This window comes from Colossoma macropomum, unplaced genomic scaffold, assembly GCF_904425465.1.
Source record: "Colossoma macropomum unplaced genomic scaffold, Colossoma_macropomum, whole genome shotgun sequence".
Taxonomy (NCBI): Eukaryota; Metazoa; Chordata; class Actinopteri; order Characiformes; family Serrasalmidae; genus Colossoma; species Colossoma macropomum.
The window spans coordinates 29,203,097-29,224,225 of NW_023494805.1; the positions used below are offsets into that span (position 1 = coordinate 29,203,097).

A 21,129-nucleotide genomic window follows, 5' to 3' on the forward strand; every position below is an offset into this window, starting at 1 on the left:
TGGTGTGCTGCTGAATTGTTGAGCACAAAGTCTCAGAGAGCCTATTTCTGTAATCTAAATCCCCCTCCTCAGTAGACATTAAATACTAGGCTTGGCTTTGGCATGTTACCAACCACAGCCAAATCAGACGCTACAGCAAACATGCGGAAGGATCAAACGAAAATGTGAAAAGAAAGTGAAAGAGAGTGAGTACAAGGGATTTTCCAGAGTGGTGAAGCCAAGTGTGCACAGATGGCATGGGCATACACTTTTGTGGTAGATGCACAAAGCCAAGCTTTAAAAAGGAGTCAGATAATTCATTAATATTCAGAACCCGAGCATAAAACAGACACATGTAAACACCTACGCTCACTGACCACTAGCTATTAGATATGTTGTATCAACACTCATTCTAATTGTCCATTTTATCGGGTCCACTTAACATTTATTTGCACTTTGTAAATTGTACAAACCCATTTCACTGTGCAAAATGTAAATAAAAACAATGCAATGCTGTGCAAATCATTTATACCCATATTTAATTCAAAATACAACTAGACAACATGTCAAAATAAATTTTTTGAAACATATAAGCCCATTTTGAATTTGATATCTGAAACACATTTCAAAAACAGTTGGGACAGTGTCATATTTACAACTGTGATGCATGAACTCTTCGGCATTCTGTAAGTGTTTGGGAAATATGGAGACCAGTTGCTGTAGTTTTAAAAGGGAAATGTTTTCCATTCTTGCTTAGTTTAGTAATGCGCCAAATGTTTTCAATGGGTGACAGCTCTGGACTGCAGGGAGGCCAGTTTAGCACCTGGACTTTTTCGCTATGGCCATTTCATGTGTTAACCTGACAAAATCTACAGAACAACCCCAGGGAGGCACTGTATTTTAGGAGTGCATTTTGTTTAGACAAGGACATTAAAAATTTCAAGCACAAAATCCCCATGTCCCTGGAATTGGGAAATATACATACACTGTTTTTGTCAGGACAGCACAACGCATCAACTGAAGAAACTAACAATTCATTACTGCCTTTTCAGCATATGCAGCATGTTTCCTTTTTACAGAGCACAGTTTTTGAGAGCAGAAAATAAACACAAGAAGGTTCAGCAATACAAGTACTTAAGCTTCATTGCTGACCAAATAAAACAACAGTGCAACTCCAAAGACTATGAGAAACTGTGTACAATGCCAAATACATCCATTGCAACATTTTATTATTATGGCTGTATAATAGACTGGTGGTGCCTCAGGTCGTGTCATTAAAATATTCATTAGACTACAGTCTCTTTGCTTTGTATCTTAACTTAGATTAGTAGTATCTTCAGTAAAGAGTTTCTCTTTCAGTTTATAGTAATGCCCTTTCATCTCCATCAGTTCCTGGTGAGTGCCTTGTTCAAGCACTGTCCCCTGGTCAATCACAATGATCTGGTCTGCCTTCTCAATGGTCTTCAATCTATGTGCAATCACCATTAATGTCTGATTGGGGCAGTTGGCCAAGACGTCTTGAATCTGTGAAATATTTTGAAGCATGATGTTACATGTTTTTTTTAATCTGTTACATGTATTACAAGTAACACTGTTTCTCTCATTATACAGTGCAGTATGTGTGTGTGTGGGTGTGGGTGTGTGTGTGTGGGTGTGGGTGTGTGTGTGTATGTTTACCGCTTGTTCACTTTTGGCATCCAGAAAGCTGGTGATCTCGTCCAGTAAGAGAACCTGTGGCTGTCTGATCAGAGCTCTGGCGATGGCAATGCGCTGCTTCTGACTACTACCAAGAAGGCTTCCTCGTTCACCTACATCTATTGAACAGCATTTTTTCAGAATCATGTTGTTTTTAAGACTACCTTCTATGTTAAATGAGTTAGTGTTGTTGAAATCACAATGTAAAGACTATGGTAAAATTATGCAACACTTGTAGTTCTGTGCCACCTTATGTGCTTTCTTATTTAATTGTTATATGCAGCAAATTCAAAATCTGAGCCAGTGTATTTACCTGTGTCATAACCCTTCTGTAACTCACGGATGAAATCATGAGCATTGGCTTTACGAGCTGCTTCCTGGATGCTCTCAAGTGAGCAGTTAGATAGGCCATAGGCAATATTGTCTTTTACTGTACCAGAGAAGAGAACAGGCTCCTGGCCCACCACAGCAATCTGCAAAAGATAATAATTATGAATGCAACCATTTTGATCAACATATAATACAATAGTTGCTAACAATGAATAAATTCAATGAGGCCAAGTCCAAATCAGAGTGAGACCAAGTCAAGACTGAGTCCATATGAGAGCAGGACTGGGTCACAAACAAAACCCAAAAAATCAAGTTGTCTTCAAGACCGTACTTTAATTAGTCTTTACCTCCTTCCAGTACAAATTACTGGAAAATATAAATGATTTTCTTTTCACAAAACAAAAGTGTGTGGACAAAAATAACATAATAAAACCTCTTCTACTTACAAAGACAAATGTGGAATGGACTAAAAGTTTCTTTACATTCAACACCCATTCTGAATAGATGCAAGCAAAGCCCGTTTTAAATGAAGGAACTGCTACTAAAATAGCCACGCTCAAATTAGAATTTATGGCGGGTTTTCAGGCATTTTCTCAAACTCCACAGCTCACATTAATACAAAATGCCATATTCAGATGTCTTATGTAATCTAAACGTTAAATGTTAAGAATTTTTTAATAAAATTTGTGCAGTCCAATAGCAGTTCCACAGTGACACTACAACAGTATCTTATGATGCAAGTACAAGTATCATACCTTGCTGTGCAGATACTTGTGCTCGTAGTTCTGTAGAGGCTGTCCGTCCAGTAAGATCTGTCCATCCTGGGGCTGGTAGAACCTTTGCAGTAAACTCACACAAGTACTCTTCCCCCCACCAGAAATCCCTACCAGGGCAGTCATTTGACCTGGTTTTAGCTCCAAAGAGAAGTCCTGAAACAACAAAATCCAGGATTGAATTTAATGTTTTTTTCCCAATAATTGCATTTGAAACTATAAAATGGTTAAATTCCAAAAATAACAGCACGTAGTACATTAGTACGTTGCATTTTTCATAATGGATTACACATGAACTGATATATTTTTTGTAACAAGATGTGCTTCATTGCATATTAGCATGTTTATTATGTTCATGTATGTAACAGGAAGAGGATGAAACTTTCTTATTGCTGTTGTCGGAAGAAAATTTCGTATCTCCATTTTTGTTTTTCAGTTTTTAACATGATTTGAAAAAGCCTGTGGCTCTTTACATAGTGTGTAAATTTCATGAAGAATGGACAAAAAGAAACGGCCCAAAATTACTTGGAAAAATGTCTGGTTCCATTGACTTACATTAAAAGTAAAGTAGGTTTTTTCCTTTTCCTGGAAAGTTGTCATTTTGGAGATACAAGGTTTTCTTCCAACAACAGCGTTATGAATCTTATTCATAAGAAATGCTTATGAATCTTATTTAAGGTGAGCTGTCAGAAATTAGTCAAGTGTGTTTCAACTGATAATACAAAAAAAGCAAATCAAATATTTTGCCCTGTGATCTTGTCACAGGTTAACTGAACATCAGCTGATCTAAGAGCTGTACCTTTAGCACACTGTGGTCAGGCCGTGTTGGATAGCAGAAGTTGAGCTTCTGAAAGCTGACATGTCCCTTTAGCTTCTCTGACTGAAGCGTCCCATCAGTGCTCACTTCAGGCTTGCGGTCCAGGTACTCAAACACCTTCCCGGCTGCACCCACACAGTTCAGCATGTCTCCAAATATGTAGATCAAGGTCTGAGAGAGGTATAGCAAAAGAAGGTTTTGCAGGTTGTTATAATAAAGGTTTTGCAGCTTCCGAAGTCTCCCACCTTTATTCTTTAGGTACGGTCAAAGGTAGACATACCCTAATGTTGTCCCCCAGGTCTGACTGGTAGAGGATGAATGAGACCAGACTGCCTGTGGTCATCTGTCCATACTGGATAAACAGCCTGCCATAGTGTAGCATAGCCACCTGCACTCCCAACCCCACTAGCTGAAAATGACACACATACATAGACATACAGTTTCACATACAAATACACTCAGTGGGAAAGAGAGGCCTGAGATTAGCAATCTTTCAATAATGTTATGATCAAAAAGCTAGAGTGTTTAATACTGCGAATACTCTGAATGCATACACTGGTTTAAACTCTAGCCTTACTCAGAAATTAGAATTAAGGCATAATGAAAAAGGCAAATGGAACAATTCTGACTTGGTCTTTCCAGAATGGTGAATTTCACATCAAACCACTCTGAATGAATTTAACAATTAAATAAAGCAGAAATTAGCCTTTAAAGGAAATAAATAATTATAATCAAATAAAAGAGTTGAATTACAAAGACAACAGAGGGGCTTAATTTCATACTCACCCGTCTCACCAGTAGGTAAACTGCCCTGACTGTGCCCCGCCGAGTCTTTAGATTATGGGTGTCCATCAACCGGTCATTATAACGACACGACTCACTCTGCTCTGAGTTAAAGCTCTTTACTGTCCTGATGCCTGACACCGTCTCCCCTGCAGCATCGTTGGTTCTTGCCATAGAGTCCTGCACCTCCTTTGTGAGTCTCTACAATAAACATAAACAAGCCATTTTCTCCTGTTTCTTAGCTAGTTTTGAAAGCTTTACAAAGTAAAAGGCATTCTGTAGCTGCCTAGCAGTTTGCAGACAGTATAAATGCATTCAGCAAAATTGTTGTGTATTGTTTATGCTAGAGACCACTCATTCAGAGGGTCAGAGGCGCTTGTGAAAATTACATGGTAAACGTCACAAACGCGCCACATCCTAGGTTTTCATCCCACTGCTTGTATTCCCAAAGTTATGACTTCTCTGGTCCTTTTGAACCATACGATGCATGTTAATCTCCTCAAGGTATGGCAACAATACTTTTTTTTTGCATAGGTCAGTGTATGCAGTATGATAACTTATCATTGTTAACTTACTGACATCATATGACTCTTGCTAAGCATCACTGCCAACATGAATATGTGGTCACTAAGTCATATTCAGTAATGGCAGAAAAATACAGACCTCAATTCCAAAAAAGTTGGGACAGTATGTGAAATGCAAAAAAACACGAGTAATTTGTAAATCCACACAAACAGTGAATAATCCAGCAGTTTAAAAAACCATTCCTTGATGAGCGATTGCAAGGATTTTAGATATCTCTATGGTGCATAATATCAGCAAAGGTTTCAGGGAAACCAGAACAATGTCTCTAAAAGGGCAACGCCAAAAACCACAACTGAATGCCTGCAACCTTCAACCCCACAGACAGCACAGCATTAAAAACCGACATGCTTCTGTGATATAAATCATCACACAGGCTCGAGAATACTTTGACAAATGGTTCTCAATAAAAGGTTGTAACGATTTCAATATGTATCGAAAAATCAAATTTGAAACACTGTATCAAAATGTAAAACTGTATCATTAATGTTTTCTCCCTGTTCCCCTTCAGAGTGTCTCTCATTTTCTGTCTTTCATGAAAACCACTGTCAATGATCAAAACTAAGTATCCGAGTGCCTTATATCAGAGTAAAATGGGCACGGCTTATGATATGGACCTGTCAAATGACTGGGCTGTGTTCTGTGTTTTTGAAGAGCTTATAAAATCTATGGCTTTTAATTAAACCAATCTTTTCAGTTTATAATTATAGCCCTGTAACATGACACTTTTAGTGCACTGAATATTAATAAATCAAGTTGAATCTTGACCTCTGAAAAAAAAACATCATCTCTAAATTGAACATATGTACATCGATACATCCTTATCTGTCCTTTGTGCATGGTGCAAACATTAACACATTAACATATATTCAGGCACTTGTTTTTGCTGCATTGATACAAGTATTGTATCAGGACACCACAATACTGTATCAAATCAAACTTAGAATTTTGCATATCTTCATAACCCCTAAAAACACAGTTTGTTGCTTCATCCACAAATACAAGTCAAGACTATACTATGCACATCGGAAGCCATGTCACCAAGTCCGGAAATACACCAACAACTCCAGGCTCAAGCTCATCTGAAATGGACTAATGCACAGTGGATTTAAATGTTCTGACTGCTTATGGAAGTAATGTTTAAAAATGTTTATAGAAATAATGTTTTACATCTATCCCATTTTTTTTAATTGAGGTATGTAAGCTTTATACCTTCTTGAAGTGCAGCATCTTGAGTTTTTTATTAATCTGTTTAACCACTGGATATTTTATTATTACTCTTATAACTACAGTCAGTTTAAAATGACACTCTTACTTTCTTTTCATATGTGTAATTATTGGAGCTGGCACCAATCTAATACCATGCAGAAATGCAGTGGAATATGCTGGATCAGGTATCGGAGAGAAAAATGTTTCGATATTGGCATTGGTATCAGAAAGGAAAAAGTGGTATTGTGCCATCTCTAGAAATTATTAATTAAAATATTTATACTTCATTCACTGTAAATACTTTACACAAATTATGAAACAAAGCAGCATCTTACTTAAAAGATAAGAGGTAATAAGAGTCTCAGAAACAGAACCACCCACCGACTTCTGTGGCAGGTATTTTGCTGAAATAAAGATCATGATGACCTCTAGATCACCAAATACAAATGTTGCAGTTTTCTTTGGAGGAATCAGTGCTATGATGGAAAGACTGGCAAGCCAAAGTAGCTCTCATGAATTTTGCGAATGAAATCACTTGCTGCTACATTTTCACGCAAGTATTTGTTTGGACATTGGTAGGCATTGTTTCTTTTTGTCGGTGGACAAATGTCTTAAACCATTAACCATTTCACCACTCACAAATATATGAGACATCGAACTGAAGCTTTGTGTTTAGTATGGAAGTGCTGGACATCCACACTGACAATGTTTATATCTAAGTCTGTTTGGTCAGTACCTGATAATGTGTGTCATAAATGTTCTGTAACAGGCCAGTCAAAGGTGTCTCCATCAGCATCAGTAGTGTCAGCTTCCAGGAGAGGCTGAACATCAGGTATAGCATGCCTATGGTTTTAATCAGTGTCCGCAGAAGAACATTCACATTCAGGGCTACAGCTCGGGCCATCAGAGTGGTGTCTGTGGACAGTCTGGATGTGATGTCACCTGCAGGAAAATTTGCAACATTGCAAATACACTTTATGTGCTGTTCATGGCCATGTCACACAGCTTAGGGAGTAAATCTCTATGGTAACAAGAGTTTAAAAGCACATGAAATATCATAAAATGACTTTCATGCTACAATCAGTGTCAGCACCACAAGAAAGCAGATTCCATTCAAAGACTCTATTTTAGTGGCTTGTGGCTACTAAAATACTCACTACACTTCAATCAAAAATGCCACTAAACCAAATTTTAAATGATATATGAGTAATCACACTTAATATGACCAGAGACATGAATTGACAAGGTAAGGGGGTCAATTTTGATTTCATGTTGGCTTTAAACATTATCAAGTGTTCAGAAGTGAGTCTTTGGGTCTTGAGCAGTCTAAGCATGGGGGAAGGAAATCTCAGAGCATCATGTAAGTGTGTACCTGTCTTTGTAACCTCAAAGAAGCCAATTTCTTGCCTGACCAGGGAGCCGAAGAGCTGAAGCTTCACTCTACGAATGAAGCTCCCAATAGCACACATGAAGAGGCCTCCTCGGCAGCCTGCACTGAAAGAGCTGAAGAAAGACAGAAAGCTTTATTGGTTAAGCTGTAATTGAGTACAGTTTTCCCTGTAACGGTACTTTTTTGAGTAGAATTAATTTTTAATGAAATACTTTTACTTCGCTACTTTAATTTTCATAACGTTACAGAGCAAAAATAAATTATGAGCGTATCAGCTTAGAAACCAATATGAACGAAGGGTGGCTAAATTTATAAGATTCACCAATCAAAAACAGCAGCTCCGGCCTTAAAAACACTACAGAGATGTCCAGTTTAGTGGAGAAGGACAGAGGAGACCTTAACCAGCTCAAACAAGGAACAGACCACATCCAAACAGTCATCTGTATTTATTTTCACACAAACTAAAGAAAATGGCGTTATTATCAGCGGCCAAACACGAAACCTGCTGAGATCCGCTCTCACAATTCGACTCCAGCCTGAGGAAGCATTAGCTGAGCTAGCTGATCTGAGCTAAACAGGTACCGTGTTTACGGTTTTCTTTCTTTATAATGATTCTGTTTATTAAACTTGAAATCTGCTGCGTATATTTTATTACAGTGCCTGTGAGCTACTTTAGTTAACAGGTGTCGCCCACAGACTACAGTTTACCTGTTTATACAGCCTAGTTTAGCTGCTGTTTTGGAGATAAACGGTCATTTGATACAAGAAATCTGGTCTAATACAGGATCTTCATAAACTCTGAGCAGTGATTCTGTTGCGCCGTTGTTGACTGGCCTGATCTGATCCCTCCCAACCTCCCCGCCCTCTCTCTGTCTCTCTCTCTCTTTCTCTTTCTCTCTCTCTCTGCCTTGGTGTTTGTCTTTAAGCTGTGTAGTTGTTTAACTGTGAAATGCAGTAATAACGTCTGGTTCTGTGTGAAGTGATCAGCATGATTAGTGAAATATATTACAGTAAAATCAAAGCTGGGTAAGTTGCTTATGCTGCTGCTAATTTTAATGGTAGAAATGTTCTGAACAGATATCAGTGGAAATGTACAGTTTGAAGGCTGTGAATGTGTTTATGTAAGCTAGTGTTTAGGGAGCTGATGGGCAGCAGGACTCTCACTAAAATTACATTATTAATTAAGCAATTTACTCATAATTTTGACTCAGTTTTTTTCTCTTAAATTAACTTAATTAAACACTAACACCCTCTACACAGTTTTTCAGGGACTCGAAAATACTTTGTTGGAAACAGATAAACAAGGACATCTTATCTAATCATTTAACTGTGAAATGCATGCAGTTTAATGTAAACCCTGTTGCTTACACAGTTCACAGAAAGGTGTGTAAATGTGCACTAGCAGAGCGGACTGTGATCAGTCTCAGCTCTCAGAACTTTAGCTTTAGTGTTTTTCTGTACAGATTATTTCTAATGATGTAGCCGAGTCAGCTCAGAAATATGTTTGGGTTGTGACAGCAGAAATATGAAAAAGTAGCTAAGTAACTCGGTACTTAAGTAGTTCTTCAACTAACTACTTATTTAATCTTACTGAGTAATTTTATTTACTAACACTTTTACTTGTACTTGAGTAAATTATCACTACAGTAACAGTACTTGTACTAGAGTAGGGATGTTCAGTACTCTTTACACCCCGGGCTACTGCATGTTGTGTAGTGAATACAGAGCTGCTTAACTCTACAGGAACACAGGTAATACCACACACTGTGTCCAGTTTATTTTACTGACCTTCCAAAAGAGAACAACGTCATGAATATTATTGCAGTTTGGAAATCACCCCGGTGGTACTCAGCTCCCAGGATGTCGATCAGCCTTCCAGTGTACAGTGGAATGAACATCTCACCTGAAGAACAATAGGACCTGAGCTCGGATGCTTCACTCACTGATTATTCAAACAACCAAAATGAACGTAATACTTACAGAGCACAGCTAAGGCTAGAAACACAGACGCCCCGATCAGAAGAAGGTAGTCAGGCTTGTAGAAACGGACCACTCTCATGAAGAGGACTCGAGCCTTCTGCTTCTTGTCTTTTCCGTTGCTTTCCTCACTGTCAGGCAACAGTGTCTCCCAAAATAAGCATCCCAGAGCAGCAGCGACACTACCGACCAGCCATGTGTCAACCTTCGCCAGCTGAAAGGTTCCAAAAACAGTTAAGCGACCCGTTTCCCACACCGGTCCTATAAAACAGTGAGCTAAAAGCCATCGCTTCACCACCGGCCTTTTAGCATCCTCGCACGGGAGAAGGACTCCGTACAGAAAGACACACCGCACTACTGACTCCAGCCACTGTCTCAGCAGGTTATCACTACCGTCCAAACTCTTTCCCCGAGATCTCAGGTGTGTGCCTACAAAATCCAGCGCGCAGATGATGATGAAGTCCAGACATACTGTTAGAACGAAAACCAGAACATTTCGCATGGTTACTGACCGGAGAGAACTGCAGAGGAGACTGCGATGGCCAAACTGCGCTTAGGCGCCTAAACCTCAAACACTCGCTGTCCAGCGCATTCAAAGAAAAGCAGTTGTCTTCGTTTTACGGTTAGCTGACCGCTACTGAGAGCGTTCACTGCCCTCCCCTGAACTGATGTCGGGCGAAAGGTTTACCCATATAAGCTTCAGCTTCTTCTGAGTTTCATTTTCTTTCAGTTTCACTTTCACTGCCTGCGAGGGAAATTCCTCTTCACCAGATCACCACCAAGCCCCCACCACAAAGAACATTAAACTGGTAGATTGGGGAGAATTTTTGATTATGTAAAAGAGTTTCCAAAATTTGTTTAAGTAATAGATGACTTTAATTATAACTACTCATTTGTGCTGTATGGCTCTATCTGTGTATGGTTAGTTCTCACTGTGTGTGTGAGAGAGAGAGAGAGAGTGTATGTGTAACTGACCTTGAGTGTGGGGCAACGTGGTGTATTGGTGTGTGCCAAGAAGGCCTCATCAAAGGCTGCGACCTGGACGGGCACAAACACAGTGAGACTGTTTAAAATGGCTTTGAAAAGGAAAAGCGCATATCTAGCAGAGACTTAACTGAAACCACACACATTAAATGGATAAAGTAAATAAAGCTCAAAGGCCTAGGCCTGAGTGTGGCATTGGCCTGTAATTACTTACAAAAATGCATTAATTCTTGGCTTGGAAATAAGGGAAGAATTTTTTATAATAAAAAAATGATTACTTTAATAATGACGTGAATAATGAGGTGAAAAACTAATTAAAGAAATAATCTATGGCTTGGAAATATGGGTGTTTGAGGTGACTGTGACATTTGGAGATAATGGTGTACAAATCAAAAGGTTTGAACTACTGGGGAGGGGCAAGAAGAAGCCAGGTGATACCCCTTCTTGCCCCTGGACCAATTCAGGATCAATGCTCGTTTGCTGCCAATCCTGGTCTTTTGACTTTTATTTTAATTTTGAGTCTGGAGCAAAGCTGCATATATATTTTTTCCACAACATAGATCTCAAAGTGTATGAGTGAAATATTTAAAACCTTCATTCTTCTGTCAAACGTGCAAGCATTTAAAAACATACCTGTAACAAAACAACAGTTTTGAAAGATGATTGTTTGCTTGGTTTGCTAGTGTAAAAAATTCATCCTCTCTCTGTTAGCAGCCACTGAGGAGGACTGTCTTTCTCAAACCTACTCATCTTGTGTTTACCTAGCAACACATGAGTCATACTTAAAGACACAGGAACGCTTATACAGCCAGTCTGGTCAGACCTCAGGCTGGGCGGTAAGCTGTTTCTGACCACTAGCGAGAAGGCTTCCACATTCGCATACCTTTAGTATTTTTCAGAAATGTATTTTTGTAAGATTTTGCTTTACTGTGTGAAATGATCAGCTTAAATACAGCTAAAATGTGTCTTAATTGAGCTAATGTTTTCAAGACAACTGTCACACATCCTCTCGGCTCTGACGTACGCAGAGACTCCATTTCCCAGAACTCTCTGGGAGATCACATCGCATCCTTAAGACCTTCTACACCTGCACTGTGGAAAGCATCCTCACGGGCAGCATCACCACCTGGTACGGGAACTGTACTGTTCGTGAGAGGAAATCTCTGCAGAGGGTGGTGCGGACAGCACAATCCATCACCGGGGTTCAGCTCCCTAACCTATTGGATTTATACACCAGCCGCTGCCTGAGGAAATCCAGGAAGATTATGAAGGACCCCTCCCATCCTAGCCACTGTCTGTTCTCTCAGCTGCCGAGTGGTAGGAGGCTCAGAAGCTTAAAAGCCAGAACCAGTCGGCTCAAAGACAGCTTCTTCCCCCATGCAACCAGGCTATTGAACAGCCAGTAATCACTGCTCTGCCCAGCCCAACCCTTCCCATTACACGTACGTGCACCCACTGTACTCCCGCACTTTACTTGCATAGTTGGACCTTGAATACCTATCCAAAGACAATACTCTCCCCCTGCGCTTCCACTTAACTTCCTGTACCTTGCACTTTACTAAATACTCTGCCACCTACTGTACCATCTTCTACCTCCACACCTAGTGTGATTATTTGCACATCTACATAGCACTGTAATATCCATTACTATATATAGTATATAGTTGATTACACCCACCCTACATTCCCAGTGCAATATTATATGTCTCGGTGCAATATTATTATTTTTAAGTTATTGTTAAGATTATATGTATATATTTTAGTTAAATTGGTTTTATCTATTCTTCTATCCTATCTATAGTTTTGTTTATCTATGTTGTAAATACTGTTCTCTGCATAATTTGTGGAACTCGCACTCAAGTTTTTCACTCACCTGTGTCCCTGTACTCTTGTGATGTGACAATAAATCTGATTTGATTTGATTTGACATGATCCGTGAACGTCCGCGATTCACCAATCAACTCCAGTTCACCTGAATACTAACCACCTGTAGCGTTAATGTATGTCAGCTGTAGTTTAGCCAGAGAATTTGTAGGAAGGAGAATTACCGCTCTGCAATGTCTTCCGGTTTTCTCAAACGCTATAAGGCGCTGCCGAGTGAGTCCAAAATTAATGGGTTGATATGGAGCATTTGAGCAAAATCATAGTTTATAAATGCTTGAACATTTTTAATGTAAAAGAATGCAATCATTTCATGAACCTTGAATATCATAGGAAGTGGCCCTGCCGCGAGATGCACCCCCTCACGGGAGCGCGCGCTCAAAGTCTTTTGCTCGAAAGCGGAGGCATTACTTAATTTGTTTTACACTTTATAACTATCCAGTTGCAGCCTAACCCATTCCACTAATAACTGAGAAGTGACATTAAGAGAAGCGTGTGCTTTAACACAGTGAACTGAACTGAGCAAACGAAGTTATGTAAGGGGAACATCGCTCTAACACAAAACACAATGATATTTTATGCTAAGCTTGTGAGCTACTTTAAGTGAACGTGGTTAAAGATTACTGGGTTCTGTTGTCTGTATGTAGAGATGGAGAGTGGTGGATTTTGAGCGAACCATATACAATCAAATAAACAGTGAGACTGTGTGAATGACAGTTCCAGTTACTGACTTGAGAACTGTGAGAATGATCAGTTTATTCCATTACAGTATTAGGAAGAAAAGAGGTTTAATAGTTTCAAAAACACCTTATCTATGTTGACCCCATGCTGTGAAAAAGTCTTTGCTCCATCTGAATTTAAGCACTGTTGCATAATTTTTAGCAATGAATGTCACCAGACCTTCAACCCTAATCTAATAATGCATAAAAGGGATCCTGAGTGAACAAAGAACACAACAATGTGATATACATTCCACTGGGTAGAAGAAGTGATTGTTCCCTTAGATTTAATAACTTGTTACACCCCTTTAGCAGCAATAACTGCAACTGAACACTTCCTAAAGTTATTGATCAACCACTCCTTGCAAAACTATTTCAGCTATGTTTGTAGCCTTTCACACAAACTGCACTCTGCCACAACATCTCAGTGGTCTAACTGCACTTCAGCTTCAGTTCACAGACAGATGGCCCGACATTCTCCTGTAAAATTCTCTGGTAAAGAATTCATGGGTCCTTCAATGAGAGCAAAGTGTCCAGGTCCAGCTAAACGTCCCCAGACCATCACGCTGCCACCATTGTGATTGACATTGGTGTGAGGTTCTTACTGTAAAATCCAGTGTTGATTCTAGGTTCTATTCATTTGTCCAAAGTACATTGTTCCAGAACTCTTGAGGATCATCCAGGTGCATCTTGGCAAACATGATATGAACATTTATCTTCTTTTTAGTGAGCAGTGGTTTTCACCTTGCTACTCTGCCGTGGATCCCATTTTTGCCCAGTGTCTTTCTGATTGTAGAGTAATGAATGCTGACCATGGCCACAGAAAGAGAGGCCTGAAGAGCTTTGGATGCTGCTTTTAAGTTCTTTGTGACTTCCTGAATGATTTGCTCACCTTGCTCTGGGAGAGATTGTGGCAAAATGGCCCCTCCTGCAAAGATGAACAACTGTTCCAAACTTTCAATTTGGACAATATGGCTCTGATCAGGGTTTGGTGGAGCTCTAGATTCTTAGATATATCGTTGTGATCTTTTCCAAAATGAAAGCTTTAACAACTTTTTTGCAGTGGTCTTTAGAATTTTTTTTCTTCATGACATGATATGCCTATGGGCTGTCAGATTCAATCTGATTAATAGAGCCAAAGTTAGATTTATACTGGGAAGGGCGGACCCAAATCAGGGCTGCTTGTCAACCAATGCACTCAAACAGCTAATCTTGACTAACCTGTTAATTTGATTGCATTAAAGTTCCAAATACTTTTCCACACCTGTATATAGAATAATTGATGCATTGCACACCAAATAAATTAAATATACCATATACTACTACAGTCTAAAATAAAATCTGATCAAATAAGATGTAAAAAATGTGCACTACTTCAGAAATTTAGATGGAGTGAAGATTTTTTTCACAGCAGTGTGTATATTACAGTTTACAGAGCTGGCAGGTATTTTGTGATAAATCAGTAATCAGTAATACCTTATGATGTTAAATGTGTGAAATGAGTGGTCTGTTTTTATTTTCTAAAAAGAGTTAAAGTGCAGGAGAAAATACATGGCAGAATCTTCCTGACCACAACCAAGAGGAGGTAGAAGAAAGAGTATGGATAAACTAGAAATGTGTAAGTTATATAATGCACACAAAAACAAGGAATATGTCTGTGTATTTAACTACATTGTCCTGTAAGTTTATTTTTTGTGTATTGTGTACTATGTATCCAGTAAATCCAAATTGGTTTTCACGTTTTTACAGGTTCAGTGTTAAATAATCGTTAAATAATTGTGTTGGTTTATAATTCTTTGTGGTAGATATTTTACATAAACAAATGGAGTCATACTCAAAATAAAAATAATGTAGTCTTCACATATTCACTCAAATCATCAATGCTAAACAATCTTAGTCATCTTAAAGCTAAAAGAGTAGCATTATACTGAAAGTATGAAGACACTCAAAGCTGATAAGAGGGAGATCTCTTAACTTCAGGTTCACAGTATTTATAAATAATGCCTATAGATCATTCTGACTTTTAAAATGTTAATATTTATTGCTTTTATATTTGTAACCAACAGATTATATTATTATAGAATAAATTAATATTTCCCTACATTTTTTCTTCGTGATCTGTCAAACACAGCTGGGTGAGACTCCAGCAGTTTCCTGTCTGAAGATCAGTTCATGTGTTCTATCTGTCTGGATGTATTAACTGATCCAGTCTCCACTGCATGTGGACACAACTTCTGTAAAATCTGCCTTACACAGTACTGGGACAACAGTCAACATTATCAATGTCCATTATGTAAAGAGACATTCATCAAGAGACCTGAACTGAAGATCAATACAACACTGAGAGAGGTTGTGGACCACTTCAAGAAGAAAAGTGGTCCTGATAATCTTGAGATTCTTTGTGACATCTGCACTGGAGTGAAGCTGAAAGGCCTGAAATCCTGCCTGGATTGTGGTGTGACCTTTTGTAAGACCCATTTAGAGCCGCATACAGTTGGAAAACTTAAGAAACACAAACTAATCAACCCAGTGGAGAACCTGGAGGACTACATATGCCAGAAACATGACAGACCCCTGGAGCTGTTCTGTAAATATGACAAGACATGTGTGTGTCATTTCTGCATTGAAACAGACCACAAGAATCACAGGGCTGTTCCTATAGAAGAGGAAAGTGCAGAGAAGAAGGTGAGATTTTTCTGTTTGAACATAATTATGAAGAATACACATTCATTAAGATAAAGTTATTATAAATAACACCCTCTTACACTTAATCTAAGCCACTTATCCTCCTGGGTCATGGGGGGGTGCTGGAGCCTATTCAGCGGTCACTGGGCGGAGGGCAAGAAACCTCCCTGGGCAGGTCGCCATTCCATCACAGGATGTGGGGAATCAAACGCAGGCCCCTCTTGCTGTGAGGCGACAGCGCTATACAGTGTGCGACCCCCTTATAAAACCTTACTTAGAAAAAAGATAAGATTAAGATTAAAAAATTACAAAATATTCCATAAGAAAGCTGTGGGACAATTAACCGTTTGAGTTCTACCACTCTAGTACAGTAACAGACATCCACACTTGAGTTCTACCATGTTTGTACAGTAAAATGACATCCATACTGGAGTTCTACCACACTATTACAGTAACAGACATCCATGCCTGAGTTCTACCACACTATTAAAGTAACAGACATCCATGCCTGCGCTCTACCACACTTGTACAGTGATAGACATCCATGCCTGAGTTCTACCATGCTTGTGCACTAACCAACATCCAGACAAGAGTTCTACCACATAAACATATGGTCATACACATGCAAATACCTATACCTGTAGACATTCACCCAAATATACATTTGAGAATAAAATATTATTTAAAGTGCAGAGAACGTTAGCCAGAAAGGACGTAGTAGGGGGTAGGATCCTTAAGATAACATTAAATAAAATAGAATAAAATAAATTAAGGGTTATGTACAGAAACAGTACATAGATTAACACAATGTTTCTGTGCAACAACTGTTCATAAGTGGTGTAAAGATGTGGGGAAATAAACATTTTTGGAGTCTGATTGCTTTAGCCCTTATTTGGCTGTGTGCCTGAGAGGAGGAGCTGAAACAGATGATGACAAAGGTGAGATGGGTCAATGATGATTTTCTCTGCCAGCGTACTTGTTCTAGAGATGCACAGACTAAGCAGTGTGGGTAAATTAATATCAGTGGCCTTTTGTGACAAAGGTTCTGCAGTTTGTGAGTGTTTGGTGGCAAAGCTGCGCCAGAAGGTGATGACACGCTCTATAGAACTGAACCAGCAGCTCTTGAGGAAGGTTAAACTTCAGCTGCTGCAGGATGTACCTCTGCAGTGCTTTCTTTTCGACAAAGTGGATGTTGGGAAGCTGGTAATGCTATGGCTGGTGGAATGTTGGTACACTGATTTGAGAGAGTTTATTGTGGAGCATTATGGAAGAATGGTATTAATAGCTGAGCTGAAGTCTGAAACCAAGATTCATATGTCCTTGGCTGGTTCAGTTGTTGAAGGATATGGTGATATAAGTCCCATCTTCACTGCATCATTAGACACGTTGAACTGGTAGACAAACACCAGGGGGTCCAACAGGAACTGGGAGGACAGGAACTTGTGATGTTGTGCTTGTGATGTCCTTCGGATGTGCTTATATCAGTCTCTCAAAGGATTTCATGACTACAGAGGTCAGGGTGATGGGTCTGTGGTCATTCAGTCCTGTGATAGTAGCTTTTTGGGGGATGGCTATTAATGTGGAGCATTTGAAGCAGGAAAGCACTTCACATAGCTACGATGATCAGATGAAGATATGTGTGAAGACTGGTGCAAATTAGTTTGCACAAACCATCAGAACGGATGGTGAAACACCATCTAGGCCTAGTGCTTTCCTGGTGCACAACCTTGGCATTCAGAGGTGCTGATGTTTGTGTTGTGGTTTGAATGGCATGTGAATTGGAGCGGGAGAAGTTTGTTGTGCTGAGTTTTTCAAACCTTACAGTAGTACATGTTCAGCTTTTCAGCAAGCTGATGGTCGCCCATTGTCAGCAGCTAAAATAAGCAAAACTAATTTGGTTAACTTAGAGAACTGATCTTAATTCTGTTATGTAACATTATTTCCAGTAAGACATCATATTAAAAATGCATGTTAGCAATCACAGTAACCCAGGTAATGTTAACCGACCTTAGAGCCAGCATATGTCTGTCTGAGCTGTGAATTTGGTCTTCCACATAGATTAATACAAACTTTATTCAGCTTCAGGAATGAAACAAAAACAACCACTCTGCCTGTGTCAGGCATAATATGTACCTCAGCAACACATTTCCACCATGTCTTAACCTAATAATTCAGACTAATTCACAGCCACCACTGTTCTCACTGCAGGTTCATTCTAAGTAGTTCAGTGAAGTTTTTCCTTCGCTTGATGGAGGAAATAACATTTAGAGATGACTGTCATTGGCTATGTTAATTATAATTCTGCAAGCAGTCAATTGTTTTCCTCTCTGCCCCTAGTCACATCTGGCAGAGTTGATACACAATAGACTAAGGAAAATTGGAGAGATCAAACACTCAGTAGAGCTCAGAAAAGTGAGTGAAACATCATGTAATTACATAAATAGAGTCTTCACTGTGTTTTATATAATTTATCAAATGGCATTAATCATATGCTCCAATTCACTATAATGGGATTCAAGTGAAATGTTCTTTTTAATTAGAAAAACACAGACAAAGAGATTGCAAACAGTGTTAAAGTCTTCACTGCTCTGATGCGCTCCATTGAGAGAAGCCAGGCTGAGCTGATTGAGGTGATGGAGGAGAAGCAGAAAGCAGCAGAGAGGTAGGCTGAAGACCTCATTAAAGAGCTGGAGCAGGAAATCACCAAGTTGAAGAGGAGAGACAATCAGCTGAAGCAGTTCTTACACACTGAGGACCACCTCCACCTCCTACAGGTCAGTGCCCCTCTATCTGCTCAATGACAATGCAGCACATCACACAACAACACTGCCCATGCTGAGGGATTTCTCCTCTCTTCTGCTGGACTGTAGATTTACCCATCACTGTGTACCCCTCCACACACCAAGAACTGGACTGACATCAGTATTGACCCTCATCTGAGTGTAGAGCCTGTGAGTAATGCTCTGTCTGAACTTCAGAAGAGTCTGGATGAAGAACTCAGAAAAACTCTTAATGAAAGGTTAAAAGAAACAGGTGAGAAACTTTCAGATTTGATGTAGTCCCAATGCAAGTCTGTAGTATTGCGAGACTAAACATGTAATAGAGCTGAATATTATCCTTGCCTCGAATAGAACTGCCTCAAAGAGAGTTTAAAGAGAGTTTAAATTCTGATTCACTTATTGGGCAAGTAATAGTATTTGGTGACTTTACTTTGAGTACTCTGGCTTCACTTGTGTTACCAAAGACAGATGAGAACTTCCTGACTACAAAACCATGATCTGGTCATGCTATCAACACTAAAGATTTACCTGCGCTAAATATTTAACACATTCTTTGTTGTTGTTTTTTAATTTAGACCTGTCGGTATGTGCCACTTTTAACAATCTGTTAGATTATTAAATTAAAATGTTTTCGGCAAGTCAAATGCATCATTGAAGAACTCTTTCTCATGTATTCGTTGCATGACTTTCATGCATTTTTACTTTGGAATTTGGGAAATTGGGATAGCGAAATCATCAATAAGACCAGATCAATGCACAATATACCTAGATTTAAAAGGCTGTAAAAGTATTCATTCCAAACTGTTTTCTGCAAAAAAAATAGATTGATGAACAGCTTACACTGCTTATCGAGTACACATAGTGTTCTAGAACATTGTGAATAGAGAACATTCTAGAGACTTTTAACTATTAAACACAAGTATAGTATAGTCAACCCAGCGTTTGGTTTTGTTGGTGTTTATTGGAGAAATCTGGGTTGGTGTGGACAGATGCTGAATACTATGCATCATAACCATATTTTTTCTTCTCTGTGTGAAATCTGACATTTTTCTTACAATAGCTACAATGTGTGCATTGTTCTTGGAGCGTTTCAACATAAGTTGATTATTACTCCATATTGACTGAGAAGCTTCATTTATCCCAGTACCATAATCAATTTACCCCACACCTGGGGCAATCTGAGCCAAATTATCAATTTAAAACCATTAAAATCTTTTTAAAAATCTTTAAAAAAAAAGAACACTTAGAACTAACCATTAATCAATTAAACACTTTCTGATCACTGTTAATATTGGTTAATTGAAGGAGCTATTGTTCCAGAGTCAACCCCTATTATATAAACACAAAGTCTTAACACTGTGTACACAATGAATCACTGAAACAAACACACAGGCTTTGTCTTCTTACTGTGGAGAGGGTAACCTACCCAAATGGAAAACTAGTTCTGAGAAGCCATAATGAAGGCAAGTGCTCCTTTACATATTTGTCTAGACACTGGGGGAGTGTTATAGAGGCTTGTTCTGTGGACATGAAGACTAAATTAAAACCCAACTCAGTCAAACAGCTCTCTGTGGCTCTACCTAAGTGGATGAAGGAAGACTGACTCCAGATCAGTTAAATAGCTGGATTTGAGTATCAACATGTCAGTATTTATACATGGCAAATAAAAGCACTGCAACAAATCTGTGTTAGTTAACCCTCAATTTGTCCTCACTCTTTTAGAGTGCAACAACTTTTAGTGACCAGTAGATGGCAGCAAAGAAAAGCAGTAGATGGCAAAGCAAAATCATGAATAAGCCTGTTCTTCCAGGAGACAAACAAGTAGGTAAGAAATGAGAAGTGTGCCATCATGCCCACTGGTTCACCATGACAGGCTGCCAACAGCCTGAAACCATGTACCCCACCAAGATGTGGTCTAGGTAAATAGTAAACACAGTGACACTACCATAAAAATATTGACTATTTTCATTCTGTCAAGTTTGACTTGACTATTTTCACTCTATTTTGACCACTGCACTGTCATGTTTGTTTAAGACCTCCCCTCTCACTCTCTGCTGCTGATAGCTGTTAAGTCACCTTATCTCTCTCTCTCTCTCTCTCTCTCTCTCTCTCACACACACACACACACACACACACACAATGTTCTTCTGAGGTAAAAAGCTAACGTCAATGCTAAGTGAATAGCTGGAGTGCTAACGTTCAGTAAAAGCCACTAAATTAAAGACACTAATGAGTTAGCTCCGAGTTCTGCTTCTTAACTTTATATAAAATTAATATAATAATAACAATGTATCGTTTGAGTAAGAGGTGCAGTTTGATGTTACTTTTGTAGCCCATGCAGCTTAACTACTTACTTTTCAGCCAAAGTGAGGTTCGCAAAACATCCCTTGTTCTTCGTTGTAGCTCACCCACTCAATTCATCCGTTAAAGTGGGAATAAATGTCCGCTCTCTCTTGGACTTGTATGTTTCAGCGATAGGCCTTGGACTGACTCCTTTTGGAGCATTTTCTGGGACTCAGCCAGGTTGTGGTAGTCTGGAAAACAT

General features: G+C 39.1%; 1 protein-coding gene across 1 annotated transcript in view; it reads right to left on the minus strand.

The window, feature by feature from the left end:
- Positions 1-1,293: 1,293 nt before the first annotated feature.
- LOC118825392 overlaps positions 1,294-21,129 on the minus strand; it is a 31,644-nt gene continuing 11,808 nt past the window's right edge. Inside the window, exons 12-23 of the mRNA XM_036595979.1 lie at positions 10,511-10,611; positions 9,539-10,082; positions 9,347-9,461; positions 7,541-7,671; positions 6,905-7,110; positions 4,381-4,578; positions 3,875-4,003; positions 3,577-3,765; positions 2,760-2,933; positions 1,988-2,147; positions 1,657-1,793; positions 1,294-1,503 (exon numbers count right to left, since the gene is read on the minus strand). Of these exons, the coding sequence (XP_036451872.1) occupies positions 1,294-1,503; positions 1,657-1,793; positions 1,988-2,147; positions 2,760-2,933; positions 3,577-3,765; positions 3,875-4,003; positions 4,381-4,578; positions 6,905-7,110; positions 7,541-7,671; positions 9,347-9,461; positions 9,539-10,082; positions 10,511-10,611 (2,294 nt within the window). The remainder of the gene's footprint in view (positions 1,504-1,656; positions 1,794-1,987; positions 2,148-2,759; positions 2,934-3,576; positions 3,766-3,874; positions 4,004-4,380; positions 4,579-6,904; positions 7,111-7,540; positions 7,672-9,346; positions 9,462-9,538; positions 10,083-10,510; positions 10,612-21,129) is intronic.